Source organism: Lithobates pipiens, unplaced genomic scaffold (assembly GCF_037356315.1).
Source record: "Lithobates pipiens isolate NorthernLeopardFrog02 unplaced genomic scaffold, aLitPip1_a1.2 Scaffold_16, whole genome shotgun sequence".
Lineage (NCBI taxonomy): Eukaryota > Metazoa > Chordata > Amphibia > Anura > Ranidae > Lithobates > Lithobates pipiens.
Window position 1 is genome coordinate 590136941 of NW_027507748.1, and position 19028 is coordinate 590155968.

Sequence of the window (19028 nt, forward strand, 5' to 3'; positions counted from 1 at the left end):
ATTTTGTTCCTAATAAGTGACAGTTCCTCCAAATGACTGGTAGTTGGGAACTAAAACATGAATCACACTCAAACACACTCTAATGGTCACCATACACGGAACTATTTTATTTTATTCACAAATGTATTGTTAAATGATTTACTGTGTAGGAGAAACATATGATTGGAAGATTGATCATGCACCAACACACTAATTAAAAATCGCACAATATGATCAATAGCATATCAAAAACTGATGGACCCAGTTTGGATCCTATGTGACGTATTGTAATCCACAAAACACAAGTATAATAAAAAGTTATCTATGTAACATATAAATATTTACAAAATATTGGTATATACGTTTGTTGGATGCAGTCTGTTGGCTAAACATTGATTTCAAATGTGTTTGGATTAAAAAACAAATCACCGACATATATCAACATATCACCAACATCGCCATGCATGGCGCTCGCAGTTCACCCAGGTGTGTTAGAAAAGCAAATGAATATTCGTTTTCCTAACACTGAACCGCCTCTCTGCCAATCAGGTGCTCAGGTCTGTTACCTGTCACCTGATTGGCTGAAACCACAGGCGCTGAGATTGGACGCCTATCAGGTGTTCAATCATAGAAGAGGATAGGAGACAACATCAAGGACATGGAGGATACCGATTGCCACCATCACCTGCTGCCCCACCGAGACAGGGTAAATGTCAGGCAGATATCAAGTGGGCGGAGGCACAGTGGCAACATTCGATGGGCATAGTGAGAGCATTTGATGGTACAGTGGCAGCATTTGATGGGCACAGTGGAATTTGATGGGCACAGTGGAATTTGATGGGCACAGTGGCAGTGTTTGATAGCACAGTAGCAGCGCTTGATGGATACAGTAGCGACAAATGACGGGCACAGTGGCTGTGTCTGATGGGCACAGTGGCTGTGTCTGACAGGCACAGTGGCGACAAATGATGGGCACAGAGGCTGTGTCTGATGGACACAGTGATGGCTATTGATGGGCACAGTGGCGACAATTGATGGGCACAGTGGTGACAATTGATGAGCACAGTGTAGGCATTTGATGGGCACAGTGGCTGCATTTGATGGCACAGTGGTGGCAATTTATGGGCACAGTGGCTGCATTTGATGGCACAGTGGCTGCGTTTCATGGGCACAGTGGCGGCAATTGTTGGGCACAGTGAGGCTGCAATTGATGGGTTTTTTTTTTTCTGAATTTCAGTTTGTTTGCACCCCCCAAAGATTTTGATCACCAGCCGCCACTGCACTTAACAATCATATTGATCTGTTTCCTTTATGATCAGATATTCTGTCCAGACCAGGAATTGATTTGATTGATTAGAAATTATAGATAACATTTCACCACAGCCAATCCACTCGCTGATGTTTGTTGAATTCAATTGAAAGCTATGTTAAGATGGCCACACAAATATCAATATGATCAATTTAAATGTTTTTTTAAAAATTATCGAATTGAAATAGAATCATAAATGACAGGCATTCATTTTAGTAAGCCTGTGATGAGATTTATAGCTGTCCATACACTCTACAATCTGATTGTACAATCTCCTTTAAGGATCCACCAACAACTATGTAATGTGAGAGCCTGTGTGATTTGATGGAAATTCATTGGGTTGTAAAGGTTTGTTCTCCTATTTAATGGTTTTGGTCAATTTAAATGTGATTGTAATGTTTATAGACTTCTTAATGGTTTCTAACCCATTGCACAATGCAAGAAAAAAAGATTAAGTAAATAAAAATCGATTGTGCAGTTTTATTAATTTTTATCTAATAAACGAAGAATCACTTGTAGCTAGATTGATCACAGGTCTATCCGTGTGTGGCCATCTCTACTGAGCATAGATCTATCATAATATAGAACCAATCTGACAGCTGATAATACCCTGAATGTTATTACAGGATACAGATCTGAGCTATGTATGGTCCAATCACTTTAATTCCCAGAGTCTGAACATCACTATAGTCTTGGCAGATAATATGGGAAGATTGGGCTCTCCTCTCCCCACTGCCCTCTGGGCTCTCCTCTTCCCCCCTGCCCTCTGGGCTCTCCTCTCTACCCTGTCCTCTCCTCTCCCCCCTGCTCTCTGGGCTCTCCCCCCCCTGCTCGAACCCTCAATGCTAGATCCTCTTGGAGAGTCCTCAGGCGCTCCCCCTAGTGTCGGCGTTCCCCGGCAGGTGGTTGTCCCCGCCCCTTCCCTGGCACAGTCAGCCACTCAGGTGAGGACAGGCGGGCGCCCCGCCTTGTGTAGGGCAGCATACATATAAGTGCGGAGTGTAGAGCGGTTCGCAGTCTGTCCCGCACTCCTCTAATCTCCATTCAGTACAGCGCCTCCTATCGTCACCATCAGCATGTCGTCGGTGAAAATGAGCAAAGTTACTTACCGCACCTCCAGCAGTGCCGTGCCCCGCTCTGCCGGCTTCAGCAGCTACTCGTATAGCGGAGCCCCGGCCGGAGCCAGAGCCAGCCAGGCGTCCTTCTCTCTGGGCTCCAGCTATGGAGGGGGGTCCCGCTTCGGCAGCGGCTACAGGACGGCGTATGGGGGAGCCGGGTTTGGGGGAGGATTGGGCTCTGCCGGGATCACCAATGTCAGTGTCAACCAGAGCCTACTGGCCCCCCTCAACCTGGAGATCGACCCCAACATCCAACAGGTCCGCACCCATGAGAAGGAGCAGATCAAGACCCTCAACAACAAGTTCGCCTCCTTCATTGACAAGGTGAGAGCTACACCCCCCCATGCCTGGCATAGGACCCCCTATACCTTCACCCCCATACTTGGCATAGGACCCCTATGCCTTCACCACCACTCCATACCTGGCACAGGACCCGCTATACCTTCACCCCCATACTTGGCATAGGACCCCTATGCCTTCACCACCACTCCATACCTGGCACAGGACCCGCTATACCTTCACCCCCATACCTGGCACAGGACCCGCTATACCACACCCCTCTATACCTGGCACAGGACCTGCTATACCTTCACCACACCCCCCTGTACCTGGCACAGGATACTTGCCACTGAAAGCTTTAACTTTAGCCCCCCTAAATGTGGAATAGGACCCCCTCCATAATCTGCATGCTGTACCTGGCACACCCTCTTTACCTTCACCACCCTATTTGTGGGACAGGGTCCTCCCACTTGTGTCCCTATACCTGGCACAAGATCCTCTTGGCACCTATTACATGGCACAGAACACCCTCCCAATCAGCACTCTATACGTGGCGTAAGATTTGCTTTCATACCCCCCCCCCCCCCCCCCCATTTGGCACATGACGCTCTAACTCTTAGCACCCTATACCAGGCACAGGTCCCCCCCCCCCCCCCATAGCACCCTATCCCAGGCACACAAATATGCATGCTTAATGTGGAGCAGAACCCCCTTACTTTTACCCCCTATACCTGGCACAGGAAGCTGGAACTCTTAGTACCCTATGCCTGGCACAGGGCTCTCCTGGCTTTGGTACATTATCTTGTACATGGTTACTATCAATTTAAGTGTCTGTCTTCTGTTAATGTGTTGTGTACAGTTGGTTGTGACCGCACACACCTGTGTCCTCGTGCTGCATTTAATATTTGAGGAAAGAAGCCCCGGCAATGCTCACTGAGAAATGAATCACAAGTACAAATTTATAGAAATGATTTTTCGTAGTGCCGATGATCTGATTTGACTTCCGGCTACGTTTTCTTTAGATAAAATACTTCCAATCAAATCTCCGATTTTAGCCTGGCTCTGAAAACTCACCAGCCGGTTATCGGAGCTTCTAATGCACTTCCTACATGTAGTTCTGATTGTGTAAAGTTACAGAACCTGCTGTGTATTACCTGCATTCTAATCATTTTATTAGATGCTCAATAGTCTTCAGTATTCTGAAGCCAACAGCTTTTTTGTTAATCTACAATCCTAATGATTCTTTGTAACGCTTTATGAATGCCACACCCATGGCGGTGACACGGTGCCAAATTCCAGGCCGTCTTCCTGGTGGCCATTGACCTCCCCAGCAGACGGCACTAATCCCAGACCTGGAGACCTCTAATGGCTTTGGGAGATGTGCCTACTCATTGTGACATTGCCAGCCTTCCTGCTAGAGGAAGAGATCCAATGTATCAAAATAGAACCTGGGCTCATTTTATATTCCTAACTAGTTGTAGGACACAGACGCACCCCTCTATAGATGTGACCACTTGTAGATCATTGTACAGGTTTATGGTTGGCATTTCTTTTCACACGTAGCCATAAGTAACAGCTGGATGCTCAGCTTGTAGAACACATGGGGGGTGACGCCACTTGTTCTGGAAGGCTTAAAAAAAAAAAAAAAAGTACCCATAAATAGTATAAATGTTAAATTGTATCTTATTGTTAAGGATTTCTAAAACAACAAATTACTCCATTTTAAAATATTCTCTACTGAATGTGCAAGAGGTACAAAGGGATTCGGTAGAAATTGCACCTGCATATTCTGCTCTTCATTTATTTTAACCTTTAAGTAAAGATGTGACTCTATTTTTTATTTTTGTGCGGTATCCCATAGCAACCACTTCAGCTAACATTTGCTGAAGTCGGACCATTGTAAGATGGATTCTGATTAAGGCAGTATGTGTTCTTAAACCAGCCCTCACACCTGATTGTGGGATAAGCATGTTTTCAAAAGACGGTTTTTCCGGGAGAGCAGGATCTGCTTAGGTGACAGTGGTGTGTGGGTTTTTTTTTTTTTTTTCGTTTGAATCTCTGCATTGCTAGTTTAGCTTTGCATTGTGATTGCAGTCTAATCTCTAGCCTTTGGCAAAAAAAACACACTGTAGACCCAGAGTGGGTAGGGTGCCCACTCCATACGTCAAGTCATTGTATAAGGTCTTGAATTACGTTTAAGGATAAGAGCAATGTTCAAAATCTATTGGCCCGTAACCACTAAGTGCATTTCAGTGGTGGTCCTTTTTTGTTTGCTATATGCAGAGTTAATCTTGTAGATGTGTGCATGTATAGACCGCCATTAACATGCTTCCCCTGTCTTGGTAGCTGCACATTCTCGGACTGCTCATGTGTTGAATGGGCTACCAACATGGGTGCCTTAATCTGTTGCACATTGGGCCACCTGATCTGAAGGCTAACTTTACTGCACCCTCTACAACAATATGGTCTTTGTATTGACTTTAACAAACCTTCTGGTGTCCCAGTACAATTCCACATTGATACTGTGCTAAGCAGATGTAGCCCTGCAGGGTTGAGCAATGTAAGTTTTAATTAAAAATCCTCAGAGTACACAAATGCCAATCTGGCATTATCAGTGAGCTAAAGGCTGGCTATGTGCTATCCAAATGATTGTATAATCTCTGTGCAATAGCCCTCAGATTTACAAATAAGACACAATGAAAGGTGAATTGGCCTTCATATGAGTCTCATGACTGTTTCCAAGATGGCTGCCTCACATCTGCTCCAATGACAATGTCCCCAGTGAGACTGGTGCAATTGGAAAATGTATAAACGTAAACTTTTTTTTTTTTTTTTATAAAGTTGTCCTTTAATCCCAGCACCCCCTGTTGCAGTCCATCTTGTGTACTTGCCTGCCTAGCAGGTCCACTGATCTTTGCTCTTCCCCCCAGGTCCTCTTCTGCATCATTCATTTCCATGGTGGCCACCAGTGGTCCAGCAGAGTATGGCTTTCCCAAGGGAATGAATGGGATCATGGACAGAAGCACAAGGCAGCCCCCATTTACCCCTGAACGTTTACTACATGATTCTTGAAGATTGACAACAGTAGAGATAAAGGCTCTATTCTATTTTCTCAAGGCGTCATCCATTCACACCTGAGCATCATCCCCTGGCTTCATAAAGCTCAAAGTACATGCGTTTCTTTGGGGCAGCGTCACATTTTTGGGCCCCATATACTTTAATGGGAGTAGCTGGAAAATGTATAAATCGCTTGGTTTTGCTCAGTTGTATGAAGTATGGCAGTCAAAGATTGGAACTGTGAAGAAGGTAAGTATGCAACCAGGTGGTAGGGAGCATTAAAGGACAGCTGTACTGAAGGCGTAGTTGTCCTTTAAATGCCAAGTAGACCCATGTACTAGTTGGTAAATCTTGTTACATTGTACAATGAGATTGTAAACTGTGTGCCCAGCATAACACTTTACAAGGTGGGGTAAAATCGAGATCAGCTGCCAACTAGTAATCTTTAGATCAGTTTGAGAATGTCATTTGTCATTTTCTTATCAGTTTGCTGTAGAAGGGATGGGCACCTACAGTGAATGGTTACCTGCAGAGATTGCCTTATAGGGCAATGTCGGCTCTTTATTTCGCTGTGCCCGGCTCATTATCCTGTGCAAACAGCCTGATGTCACAAAGTACACAAAGCCAGTGTGCAGAGAAAAGTCACCCTGCAAACTGAAACTGTCCTGTGCTTAATAGTTTCATCAGTCGCTCTGCAAAATGGTGACATGGCGCAGAATAAAAAATGAAAGTATACAAAGTAACCTGCCTGATAGCTGCTATATAGATGGGGTTTTTTTTTTTTTTTTTTGTTAGGGCCAGTTCACATCAGACATGCAGTCTGCTTTTTTGCGTGCAAGGTTTTGTTGCTGCCCAGTGCATTCCCCCCCCCCCCCCCCCCTTTAAATAAGAACAAGTATGTTTGATGCGTTTCAGTGTTCCAGTATAGTCCGTGTAGGAAAACTGCTGCATGGTCTACATTATTTTGTCCTGGAACTGCAAGCACTCGTGTCAACTATGCAATTAAAAACCATTTAACCTACTTTTGATGCAGAAAAAAAACACACCGGACTGCATGTGGTGTGAACTGGGCCTAAGTCTTCTGCCAGATGATTCAGCAACACCTCATAACTGCAATATATCAATGCTGCTAATATAAGCTTCTGCTTCAAGTGAGATTCCCTTTCTGAAAAGTTAATTTGTCTTAATTTGCCGTTTCCTTAAAGCATATAATCCTTTCCAGGTATATGCAGCCATTATGTGAAAGTGTAGATACATTATCCTCCTAAAAGAGCCTGAGGTTTGGAAATGCCTGCAATGAGCAGCATTGCCAATGTAGTGCAAAGGGCTCTTCCATATGGGCACCCTGAGCCACCACCAACTCTGCCTGGTTAGCCCAGATTCTACAGCCACCTATGGATTTGGATGGCCACACTCAATTATATGATGTGTATATACACAGGAGGGTTAGAACTTCTGATTTTTGCTTGACTTCCTGTTGTGATTATGGGACAGGAAGAGAGCTATCCCCCCCTCTTAGACAGTTGCCACCAGAACTTGGGGTTCCCCTTGGTATTTCATTTTGATTGGCTATGTGTTAAAGTGGAACTTCACCCTGCCAATCAACATTGCTTTAGTAAATGGGTAAGTGCATATCATTTTTTTTTTTGTTACTTCCTAGTTTCTGGCCTAGGCTAGATTCTCAGTTAGGCACACTTCTGCATGCTTGACCTGAGGGCAGATGGATTCCAGGAAGTAAATGCTACGTGAATCAAGCTGCCAGGTCTGTTGCTGGATGCAGACAGGGTGGCTTTGGAGTGAGCCTGCATGGGTGCTCACATAAAGTGCCATGGAGGAGCATCAGCGGGGGACCCCAGAAGAGGCTGATCAATGCTGCTCTGTGCAGAACCATTGCACAGAACAGGTAAGTATATCATCTAACTATAAAAAAGTGTTACGCTTTAAGTTCTGCCCTTGTTGGGTAAAGCACTGTTTATTGGTAGAGATCCAGTGCACAGAGGTCTGGAATATAAGTAAATTGTAGAAAATAAACTTTCTAAAGTGTCTATTGGCAATATACTTTAGTTTTTATCTAGTCTAAGGGCAATTTCACACTGAGCGTCAGCGTTAAAGCACCATTTTTAGCTGCAGTTTTACAGTCTTTTTGGCCACTAGTGGGGTGTGTTTAACGGCCAAATAAGGGTGCCAAGTGTCACTGCCCATTTATTTCAATGAGCAGGGGCGCTTTAGGAGCGGTATATACACTGTTCCTACAGTGCCTCGAAGAAGCTGCTTGCAGGACTTTTTGAGCGTCCTGCCAGTGCACCGCTCCAGGCGCTATTTTTAGCACTAAAGCGCCTCAGTGTGAAAGGGGTCTAAAGGATGGTAAAATTAGAGCTGCTGTTGCCAACTTGTGTCTGAAGGTATAGGCGCCTGGCTATCCTGAGCCAGGTTTACTATTTTGGCCATACATTGTACAATTTTTCTTGTCAAATTTTCCATTAGACTTATCAAAACCATGAGGTCAAACCTAAACACTTTCAATTAGTGGGCTGTGTTTTTTTTTTTTTTTTTTTCACAAGATAATGTGAGAACGGGACCGTCAAAAACAGAAGACCTGTTTTGCAGCTCTTTAAAATTTATTTTAAGAGTATTTTTTTATTTGCCAATAATACTTGCCTATGTGGCTGCAGTATCGGTATAATGCTGCATCTGTCCCCCGTTGCCCTTTTACTGAGAACCAAGCCACCGATGGCTCAGTTTTCTCACCTCTCTGAGCATTGCTGCTGGTCAATCAGCAGCTCTCCTACTCTTCTCCTACACACTCATTGGAGCGCTGAGCTGTGGAGGGGCAGGGAGCGGCCATCTTGGCACCTGGTGGATCCAGACTTCAGAAGTCGGATGATGCGGTGCCTGGACTAAACTTGGCGATGTCAGCAGATGGCAAACTTCAGACCACTCTCTGCTGGCAATGGGTCACAGGAGTACAAAACTAACTGCACTCCTGTCTCCCATAGAAGAAGCCCAGCCAAATGAGCCCAGGCCGGATTTCTCCTTTAAGGCACTTTGGAAGTGCTGCCCATTAATTTCAATGGGCAGAGGCATTTTAGAAGCGCTATTTATAGCCTCCCCAAAGATGCTGCTTGCAGGACTTTTTCTAACGCCATGCAAGTGAAGGCACTCATTGTACTGAATGGGAGGCAGTTTTCAGGAGCGTTTTAGTCTTTCTAGCGCTAAAATGCCTAAACTGCCGCAGTGTGAAAGTAGCCTAAAGCAGTGTTCTCAAGGCGTCCCAACAGGTCATGTTTTCAGGCTTTCCGTTATTTTGCACAGGTGATTTAATCAGTTTCACTGCCTTGGTAATTCCCACCGCCATTTAATCTGAGGGAAATACTGAAAACATGACCTGTTGGTGTGCCTTGAGGACTGGCGGTGAGAAACACTAGCCTAAAGCAAGGTCATAGTTGTAGTGGCCGTAGATTATTGCTGGCTGTCAAAAGTGGTTTGACCTGAAACTATACAGGCACCATGAGATCAGATAATTGTCACAGCTCATGGAACACCTTTCTATAATAAAAATAGACAAACCATTGGCTTCCATGGAACCTGGTTGAAAACTACTGGAAGATTGAAATGCATTTTGACACCATGACTAGTATACTTTTTCATCAACTTTATTTCCTCAGCAGAACATTTTGCCTCACTGTATTGTATTTTCACTGCTTTTTTAGCAGATCGTGTGTGTGTAGTGTTGCTTATGGATCATATAATTGCATCCATCTCTTGTCCTTGTAGGTTCGCTTCTTGGAACAACAGAACAAGATGCTGGAAACCAAGTGGGGCCTTCTTCAGAACCAAAAAACAACCCGCAGTAACATCGATGGCATGTTTGAGGCTTATATTAACAACCTGCGCCGCCAGCTCGACACCTTGGGCCAGGAGAAGCTGCGTCTGGAATCTGAGCTTGGAAACATGCAGGGTCTGGTGGAGGACTTCAAGAACAGGTGAGTGCCTGCTTGTTGCTAATGTGTAGTGTTTAGTCCATGCAAGACTCTCTCCCTGGTGTTCATTAAAACCAGACCTGACTGAGGCTCTGAAGTAACCTAATAGGCTTTTGGTAAAATGCCAGGCATTGTTTTATTTTGGGAAACATTTTCAGTAAGTACGGGGAATACCTGTTCTTGCTAGAATGTCCTTGTCACTTCCTGGCAGCACAAACATACATTTTTCTTGTCGCATCAAGCCACTATGTGATGGAGGAATGAAGTCCAGCTTGTGACAACCAGCTCTATACACAGCAGTGTTTGCAGTTTGTTGCAATGTGCTATAACACAACTTTTTTTTTTTTTTTTTTTTTTTTTTCAGTACACAGCATGTTGGTATGAACGCAAATATAAGGCAAATCGCCTTGTTTTTGTGTTGGGACTGTGTGCCACAATCATAGGTGTGCAGCCTACTGCATTAGGGTGTGCATGCTAAAGCTCAAACACGTGCCTTTCTCTCTGCAGCCTCATCTGCACTGGACAGTAAATGAATGGGAAGTGCTCTGTGCTGAGTGGCTTCCTGTTCAATCTCAAACTGAAGCATAGTAAATCTTTATTTTTTATTTTTTTTGTGTGTGAACAGTGTTCGGTGTTCCTTTAGAAAAGGAAGGCGCTGGTGAATGACATATTTACTAGCCCCTTGCTCTACTTGGCACTGCACATTGTGATTAGTGTGCCCTGGCACACCAGCTGTGCATGCCGTGGGCACAATGCAGCCCAACAAGAAACTGCACTTAAACAGTTATGCTCCATGCATACTGGAGGGTTTTTATGCTTAGGGGAGAAACGCTGATCACTTTTGTGCCAGCTTGTAGTAGCATTTAAGGAGCGTTTGCATTTTATTAGCGTTTTTATGGGAGGGAGAACAGCTCAAAGCTGTCAGGAGTGGTGGGTGTGGGGTTTTTTGTTTAGACTTCTCTTTATAACCAATGAGTTACAATCGCATTCTCTCCCCACTTATGGAGTTTTCAGTGTAATCTATTTTAATATGACCTACTGTCTGCATTTGAGAAAATATTGTGCTTGGATTGAATTTCTAAATAAGAGGGATGGAGCTCCTTGAGAAGGGTTGACGAAATTGAGAAGTTTTATAACCATAAATGGGCACTGAGAACTGGTGCAGAGAAAAGCATGTCTGGAGACCTCATATTCAAGAAATTCTGCCAACTTTTCATTTTCATCTTAAAGTGACAGCTTCCCTTCCACCATTTAATTGCTTTTAACTTTAACACCATGAATTCAAACTTTTTTTATTTTCCCCCCAGATATGAAGATGAAATCAACAAGCGTACTGAAATGGAGAATGATTTTGTCCTGCTGAAGAAGGTGAGACCATAAAGACATTTCAACTTCTTGATATTCTCTGTGCATAGTATGATCAGTAACTCCTAATGCTTTGTCTATAGGATGTGGATGAGGCTTACATGAACAAAGTGCAATTGGAGGCAAAACTGGAAAGTCTAACAGATGAGATTAACTTCCTGCGTCATCTTTATGAGGAGGTGAGACATGGCCATTCATTTTTATTTTTTGTTACAAGATGAAAATCCTATTGGTTGGAAAAACATGTTCAGTTTAAAGAACATTCAACTTTTTTTTTTTTTTTTTTGTTTTTTTTTTTTTTCTTCGGAACGTGACAATGTGTGCACGTCTGCTTTTTTTTTTTTTTTTTTTTTTTTTTTTCTTCGGAACGTGACAATGTGTGCACGTCTGCTTTTTTTTTTTTTTTTTTTTTTTTTTTTTTTTTTTTTTAAAGAAAAAAAAAAATGCTAATCATAGACCGCAAAATTTTACTTGACGTACACCTGCCTTCAAGATCATGAAGGCAAATGTGAAAAGGGGGTGTTGCAATGTCAGCCAACCCACAGCATCTGACTCTCATGCCTAGAGGTCTGTTTATCATAATTTTTTTTTTCCTGCTGTAATGCAAATGGAGCTTATTAGTTAGTCTTGTTTTACACATATGCGATGCAGGAACCAGCGCCATTCCAGTGCATGTTCCAGCATAGCATGTCACTTGCAGGTGGTTCACACTGATATCTGCAAACTGCTGCAGGCGTCTATATAAAGTTAATGACACCCACAGATCAAATGGTGCAGGAATCCGATTGCGTAGGACACCCATGCGATCTGATTCCAGTGCAGACCAAAAAAAGCTACTGCACCATTTTGCTGAGAATGCAATGTGCTTTCAGCCATACACTTTGTATGGCTGAATTTGCATTGCATAGACCTGTGCAAATCACATGTGATGTCTGTCATTGCACAAGTTTGATCCCAGCCTTAATGTATAATGATCCTGACATTCAAGAGCCTGATGCAAGTTAAGAGCTTTGATAAAATGTAATTGAAATTGGTGTATATTTTCCTTCAGTCTAGTTCACCCGTACTTACAATTAACCAAATTTTTGCCTCAAAATTACTAATCTACTCTTTAAGGTTCAGTTTAAATATCAAGCAAACCTAATTTACACTTGGACAAGAGCTACAGATACTGCTATATGTAGAACATGCTATCAGTATAGCATTTTGATATAGTACAATGCTGACTTTGGCTTTATTCCATCCTTCAATGAAATTGTCAATTTCAGACCTGCATGCAGCCTATATCAGATCTATGTTCAAGTCAAAATTTATAAATTACACATTTTACGTTCCTGGAAACCTTTCCATCCTAAACTGTTCCCAGCACACTTTACTAGCTAGCCTGCTAAAAAAACAACCAAATTGACAAACATTTTGAATTTAAAACAAAGGTTTAAGTTCAAATATATGTAGAAGCCACACCATCTCAAGACCTCTGTAAACTGGTGTCATAATGCTTTTATATGAGAATCTTTTTTTTTTGGCGCATGCATATATAGCAGTGGCTAAATTATGGGGCTGAATGCCTTTCCTCAAAGGGTTAAGAACACGATGGCAGTAGTTTTAGTCACACAATTTTGTTCAGGCACCAATGTAAAAGTCAGAAAAGCGCCTTTAATTTGCCCCAAAGAAGCTCATGTTTTGAGCTCGGAGCATATTTCAGGCATTTTTGCTCTAGGTGACGATACACTCAAATGTTAGCTGCCATTGTGTTCTTGCATGTTTTCCTAACCCATTGAGCAAAAGGGTTCTTTCCAGGTGTCCTGCAAGCTTTAGAAAAAATGGTAACCAGCTTTTGAAGGAAGGTGCACACAGATGGGTTTTGTACAGCGCAAACCTTTTCATCCCGTTTGTGAAGCCTTAAGCTTTTGGGTTTTGTTGCCATCAAGCTGTTATATGCTGTTTGGTTTTTAACTTTTTTTTTTTTTTTTTTTTTTGTTTTCCCCGCCTGGTCTGTGCAGGAGCTTCGTGAGCTGCAGTCCCAGATTTCTGACACTCAAGTTGTCCTGTCTATGGATAACAACCGAAACTTGGACCTGGACAGCATCATTGCAGAAGTGAAAGCTCAGTATGAAGAGATCGCCAATAAGAGCCGTGCTGAAGTTGAGGGCATGTACCAGCTGAAGGTGAGACTATAATTTGCAATCTCTTTTGGGCCCCATGGTGTAAACAAATTTGAATGTTTACAGGTGGATGGCGCAAATACCAAATTTATCTGGTTTTGGCTGAGTTGAACAGGACAATGCATATTGCAAATTTGACTGTACAATCTTAAGATGTTTAAAGCTTTGTAGTGCAAGTGAAGAGTCTTTAGCTGGCCATAGACAGATTGACATTTCAATCAGTCTATGAGCAGGCTGAAGTACTGATGTACTGAAGTCAAACCGTGTGTGGGGTGTGGGTTTTTATTTTTAATTTTTTTTTCTTCTCCTGATCATTGCCATAGGCCAGTGATGGCGAACCTTGGCACCCCAGATGTTTTAGAACTACATTTCCCATGATGCTCATGCACTCTGCAGTGTAGCTGAGCATCATGGGGAAATGTAGTTCCAAAACATCTGGGGTGCCAAGGTTCGCTATAACTGCCAGCAGTGATCATTATATTCTGCCTGTGGGCATAACAGTGGTGTTGCAGGGAGCAGCAGTGGTTGAAGAGGAGAAAATTTCAATGTATGGCCTGCCATTTAAATTGGATAGACTCTCGTATTGCATAACCTTGTAAAATCTAAAGGAGATTGTAATGACTGGCTGGCTTTAGAAAACTGTACAAAAGGCAAATCCACAACACGAGTATACAGTGCAGAGAATTTGCTGTTATGGTACTGTCCGTAGGTTCTTAATACCATGACCAGTTGGATGTGATGGACCCCCCCCTATATAAAAATTCTTAACTGTTTTTTGATTTGGGATTGCCTTTACATTTTCATTGAGTGGAATTGTGCTTCTGCCCTCCCACACTAGTGCACTTTATCACAAGGGGTATTTGCACTGGCAGAATTGAAAGGATGTGTGACCAGGTTTGTTAGAGCATGGAGTGCAGTTGGCTTTGTGGTCAAACACTGGTGTTTTTGGCCCGAGCAGGCATATTTTAATACACTGAGCAACTGCTGTAAGGAAATTGTAGGTAAACTCATGAGAATCAGAGGTTGCAAGCACAAGGTTTCCCTGACCATCTTTCATTGTTTTGCTGATTTCCCCCTCCGTTATGTCCTACAGTACCAAGAACTTCAAGCATCTGCTGGACGTCATGGTGATGACCTCAAGAACACAAAGACTGAAATCAGCGAACTCAACCGCTACATCACACGGCTGCAGTCTGAGATTGACGCCCTTAAAGCACAGGTGGGTCATATAAATCATTTAACCAAGAAGTTAAACATATTTGTCTTTTTGAAAGCTAAAATGGTTATTTAAAGTATTCCTATTAAGATTTTTTTTTTTTTTTTTTTTTTATGTGAAAAAGCTCTAGAGTTGAGACTGTATTCAGAGTTAAGATTCAGTATAATTTTTTTTCCATGGAACATTCATCAGCTTCAGTTACTGAAATGTTTGTTGTACTGGGAGGCTCCTCATACAAATTCCCAAGTGACAAAATATCAAATTGTAAAAGACCTTGGCCATCTGTGGACTTCCTGTGTAATTTTGTTATCTATTCCTACAGCGCGCAAACCTTGAAGCACAGATTGCAGAGGCTGAGGAGCGTGGGGAACTGGCACTGAAGGATGCCCGCGGCAAGTTGTCTGAGCTGGAGGGTGCTCTACAGAAGGCCAAGCAGGACATGGCTCGCCAACTGAGAGAATACCAGGAACTGATGAATGTCAAACTGGCTCTGGATATTGAGATTGCCACCTACAGGAAACTGCTGGAAGGAGAGGAGAGCAGGTAACATTACACTTCATGCACTTTATTAGAATATTCATGTCATCTATAAGTTTTTACATTAAAACTTTTTTTTATTTACAGGCTGGAATCAGGTATTCAGAACCTTAGTATTCAGACCAAGACCACCGGTTACTCAGGTAATCCAATCTTAACTTAAAATCACTTCTGTATTCATATAACCATTAGACAGCTGCCACTGGAGCTAGGAAGCAAAGCGGAGTGACAGGCAGGGTCTTGTTGGGTGGATTGCCTATGGTGCCACACTGGATACATGCTATACATGGCACATATAGCCTACAAAAGTCACTGAGCCACAATGACCATCTCATGGCTGTCATCACAGCTTTAAGAATAGGCATTTGTGCTGAACTTGCCTTTTATATTAGACTTGCACGTGCATGCTGCCTTAGTGATTTGCCCTATAGGTGTATGCATCAAGAGACTAGATGGATGATGCCTGAAGGACTTGTTCCAGATGTAACAGGAAGATATAGAAAAGGTGGCCTTTCATGATGCGGCATCTGCCATTTCTGACCTTCTAAAAAAATGTTAGCTGCTTTAGTTTTTTTATTTTGGTTTTTATATCCATATTTTTCTGATCTATTGATGCAGAGCAAGCATGAATCAAGTGACGTATTAACACCTGATCTGTGCCCCCCCCCCCCCCCCCCCCCACTTATAATTAGGGATTTATGGCCTGTTCACACTAGTCACTCAAACCTTTAGTGCGTAGGGTAGTGTCATTTGTGTTCCTTGGGGTGTTGCAATGAGAGGTACTGTTTTACTTTAAATTTTTTGCTATACTGTTTTCAGAAAGGGATTGGCAATGACAGCCTACACATTTTTATCCTTTAAAGTGGTTGTATGCTCAATTTTTTTTACTTTTACCTACAGGAAAGCCTATAATAAGGCTTGCCTGTAGGTAAAAAAAAAAAAATCTACTAAACCTGTACGGTTTAGGAGATATTCCCCTCAGTATGCGCCGCTGACTGCAGCGGCGCATGCGCACAAGGGGGTTCTCGCCGTGAAAATCCGGCAGCGGCCGAACTGAAATCTCCCGCGCGCAGGATTGACGATATCGCGGCTCCGGCCACTCACAGCGCTGGAGCCGCGATACCCGGAAGAAACGCAGAGAGCATGTCGGCTCCCTCGGCGTGGATCGGGCCAGATGTCGGGGCCTCGTTCTAAGGTATTTCATAATGAGCTAGTATGCGGTGCATACTAGCTCATTATGCCTTTTTGCTTTGCAGGTTTAAAAAAAAATAATAATAATAATAATTTGCGGGTTTACTACCGCTTTAAACACACCAATTTTATATACAGTAATGCATAGCTGGAAAAAATCTAGTCAGCTAATTGTAGTCCAGCTGGTGAAAGCTAGCTCACGAATGACTCAAAATGTTATGTTGCAATAAAACTTGCAGTGATCGCTTGTGGCAATGAAATTTTTCTGATTAAAAAGTCTGTTTTGCTTTACTGCATGTGGGTGACACCTGTTTTCTTTCCCATAGGAGTTAGTTCCTACAGTGGTGGACTACAAAGTGGATTCGGTAGTGGTTATGGTAGTGGTGGATATGGAAGTGGATTTGGTGGTGGAATTGGGGGCAATTACTCATATGCCAGCAGTGTCAGTTCCTCTCCCCTGGAAACCTCCAGAACCAAACGCAGCATTGTAGTGAAAACCGTTGAGACCAAAGATGGAAGAGTTCTGTCCGAGTCCTCAGACGTCTTCTCAAAATGAATGCCTTTTCCACTGACGCATCAAGCTGTCCCACAGCCAGGACTCTATTTCAGATGAGCCTTCTCAAAGGCAGAAATCAGGACTGTTGGCGTAGATGTCTTTAAACTTTTTTTTTTTTTTTTTTTTTTTTTTATTTCTTTGGACATTTTAACCCGCATCAAGCTACTCCAGCTTGTGCCACCAGTGCTAGACACTAACTGGTGCTCTCCCAACTTTGAGATTTAAAAAATGTTTACCTGTATGTGAAAATGGGGATAACAGGAGGAACTAGACATGAGTTCTTTATTGTACTGCTGCACCAACTTGTATTGATTCCTTTCCAGCAGGCTCAACTTAAGGTGGGCTTGGTTTCCAGTGGGCTCAGCTGTGCTGTCTCCTCTTCCTTTATTCCTTACTTGGCTTCCTGTGCAATTCTTACCACAAACTGCTAGGTGAAAATCTCTAGCAGTGTGCTTTGTCCATCCTTTGCTAGGTGGATACTGGAAGTGCTCATCTTGTCTCGCACCTTCTAATCTCTTAATAAACATTTTTTTAAAAAAAAGTATATTTCACTACATAACTTGGTATGTGAGGGAATCTTATTGCCAGCTAAAAATCAACATGACGGAAAAGCAAAAAATTGTAATTTTAAGGTTTGGCTATAAATAGGGGAAGCACTTGGAACAAACATGTACATGGTCCATAGGATGAAGTGACTTGCAGTTCATGGCTAAATAGACATATGCCAGTCAGACTATGGGTAGAAGAAAATTAACCTACCAGTTTTATTTCAGTCGTTTTTAGACATTTGTGTGGATAACAAAGAATTTAACAATTCCCTTAAGGGGAAAGTTTGATCTTGCATCAGAGTTGAGCAAGAGGTACAGAGGGCTGCAGAAATTGTTTAACCCAAACTAGGATGGACAGCAACCACCCCCGGTTGGCCAAGGGTGAGCAGCAGTGATGTGTGCTCATCAAAATGGTTTGCAGTGCACTGACTGGCTTCAAATTGAGCAATGCCTCAAAGATTTTCGGTGATACTGGCATGCAAAACTGTAGATGAGTTGATACACCTTTGTATAATCCCACCACACATGCCGGATGAACTATTCACCCCCCCCCCCCCCCAAAGCAGTGGTCTGAGGCACTTTAGGTAACTTTAGACAGTACCATGCACCCTCACAGCACAAGTTTGTAATTTTCCTCCAAGAAGGAAGAGTTTGACTTGTGCAGTGATGGCAAACCTCAGCAGCCCAGATGTTTTGGAACTACATTTCCCATGATGCTCAACTACACTGCAGAGTGCATGAGCATCATGGGAAATGTAGTTCCAAAACATCTGGGGTGCCAAGGTTCACAATCACTGGACTAGTGTGTGACTCATCTTTGAGACCATTGGGCTACTAGTGGGATCTCAGTCTGTCTCCCACTAAGTGGTGTGTGTAAGGTGACTAGGTAGATGTATCCCTGGACAACAAGGATTTATAGATGAGGAACAATGGATGAGTGAGCAGGAAACCTGTGTCTCGGGTGTGATTGAATAAAGTTGAGTAATTGAAGATAATGGGCAGGATGTCTTATAGGAAGAACATGCCATGTTTCTAGGTCAAGATGTGGTAGAATCTCAGATACTGAAGTTGCCTCTAGGCCTGGGCCAATTTAAGGGTTGAAACATCAGCTTCCTGGTGTATTTAATGTGTGAGTGTTCATTCAAGATCAATTATTTATATTAAACATTTTTTTTTTTTTTTTTTTTTTAAGCTTTCTTTAAAGCATGGTGCCTGTGCTGTGTAATTTGGGCCCACTGTGTCACTTGAAATACCTGGCTGGTTCTGCCTTCCCTCTGTAAACTTACCAGTTTATCATGGTGGCTGAGCCCTGACACCATGGCTAGTTCACATGCCTCTGTCAGCCACAGCTCTCCTGTCCTCCCCTCATGCTGCTGAAATAACCTGTATTTTATATAATCCTTTCTTATCCTAGATGCTCATGTGTCTGTGTATTAAAAAAAAGCCTGCTCTAGCTTTATTTCAGTGCCGCTCACGTGACTGGCTGGCTCTTTCCTTTTCTTTTCCTGACGGCAGCAGGGGAATCTCAGCCCTGCCTGCTCTAGCTGTCAGATTAAAAGGGAAGAGAAGCGGCCTGCCATGTGAGCAGGCTTTTATTTTATTTTATTTTTTTTTTTCCATGCGTTCACCGACTTACACAACTCCTTTACTTAGACCATCGGGTTGTTATGCTATCTTCAGGAGATGACTAGGCAGAACATGTTAACATGTAGCACAAAACCAGGTGGT

The 19028-nt window shown here is 42.9% G+C and overlaps 1 protein-coding gene across 1 annotated transcript; it reads left to right on the forward strand.

The window, feature by feature from the left end:
- Positions 1–2289: 2289 nt before the first annotated feature.
- Positions 2290–18483, forward strand: LOC143983805 (keratin, type II cytoskeletal 8-like). Its single transcript, XM_077483903.1, has 9 exons — positions 2290–2730; positions 9517–9725; positions 11030–11090; positions 11171–11266; positions 13091–13255; positions 14346–14471; positions 14791–15011; positions 15093–15148; positions 16523–18483. The coding sequence occupies exons 1-9, from the start codon at positions 2365–2367 to the stop codon at positions 16750–16752; spliced, it is 1530 nt and encodes a 509-aa protein (XP_077340029.1). The 5' UTR covers positions 2290–2364; the 3' UTR covers positions 16753–18483.
- The last annotated feature ends 545 nt before the right edge of the window (positions 18484–19028 follow it).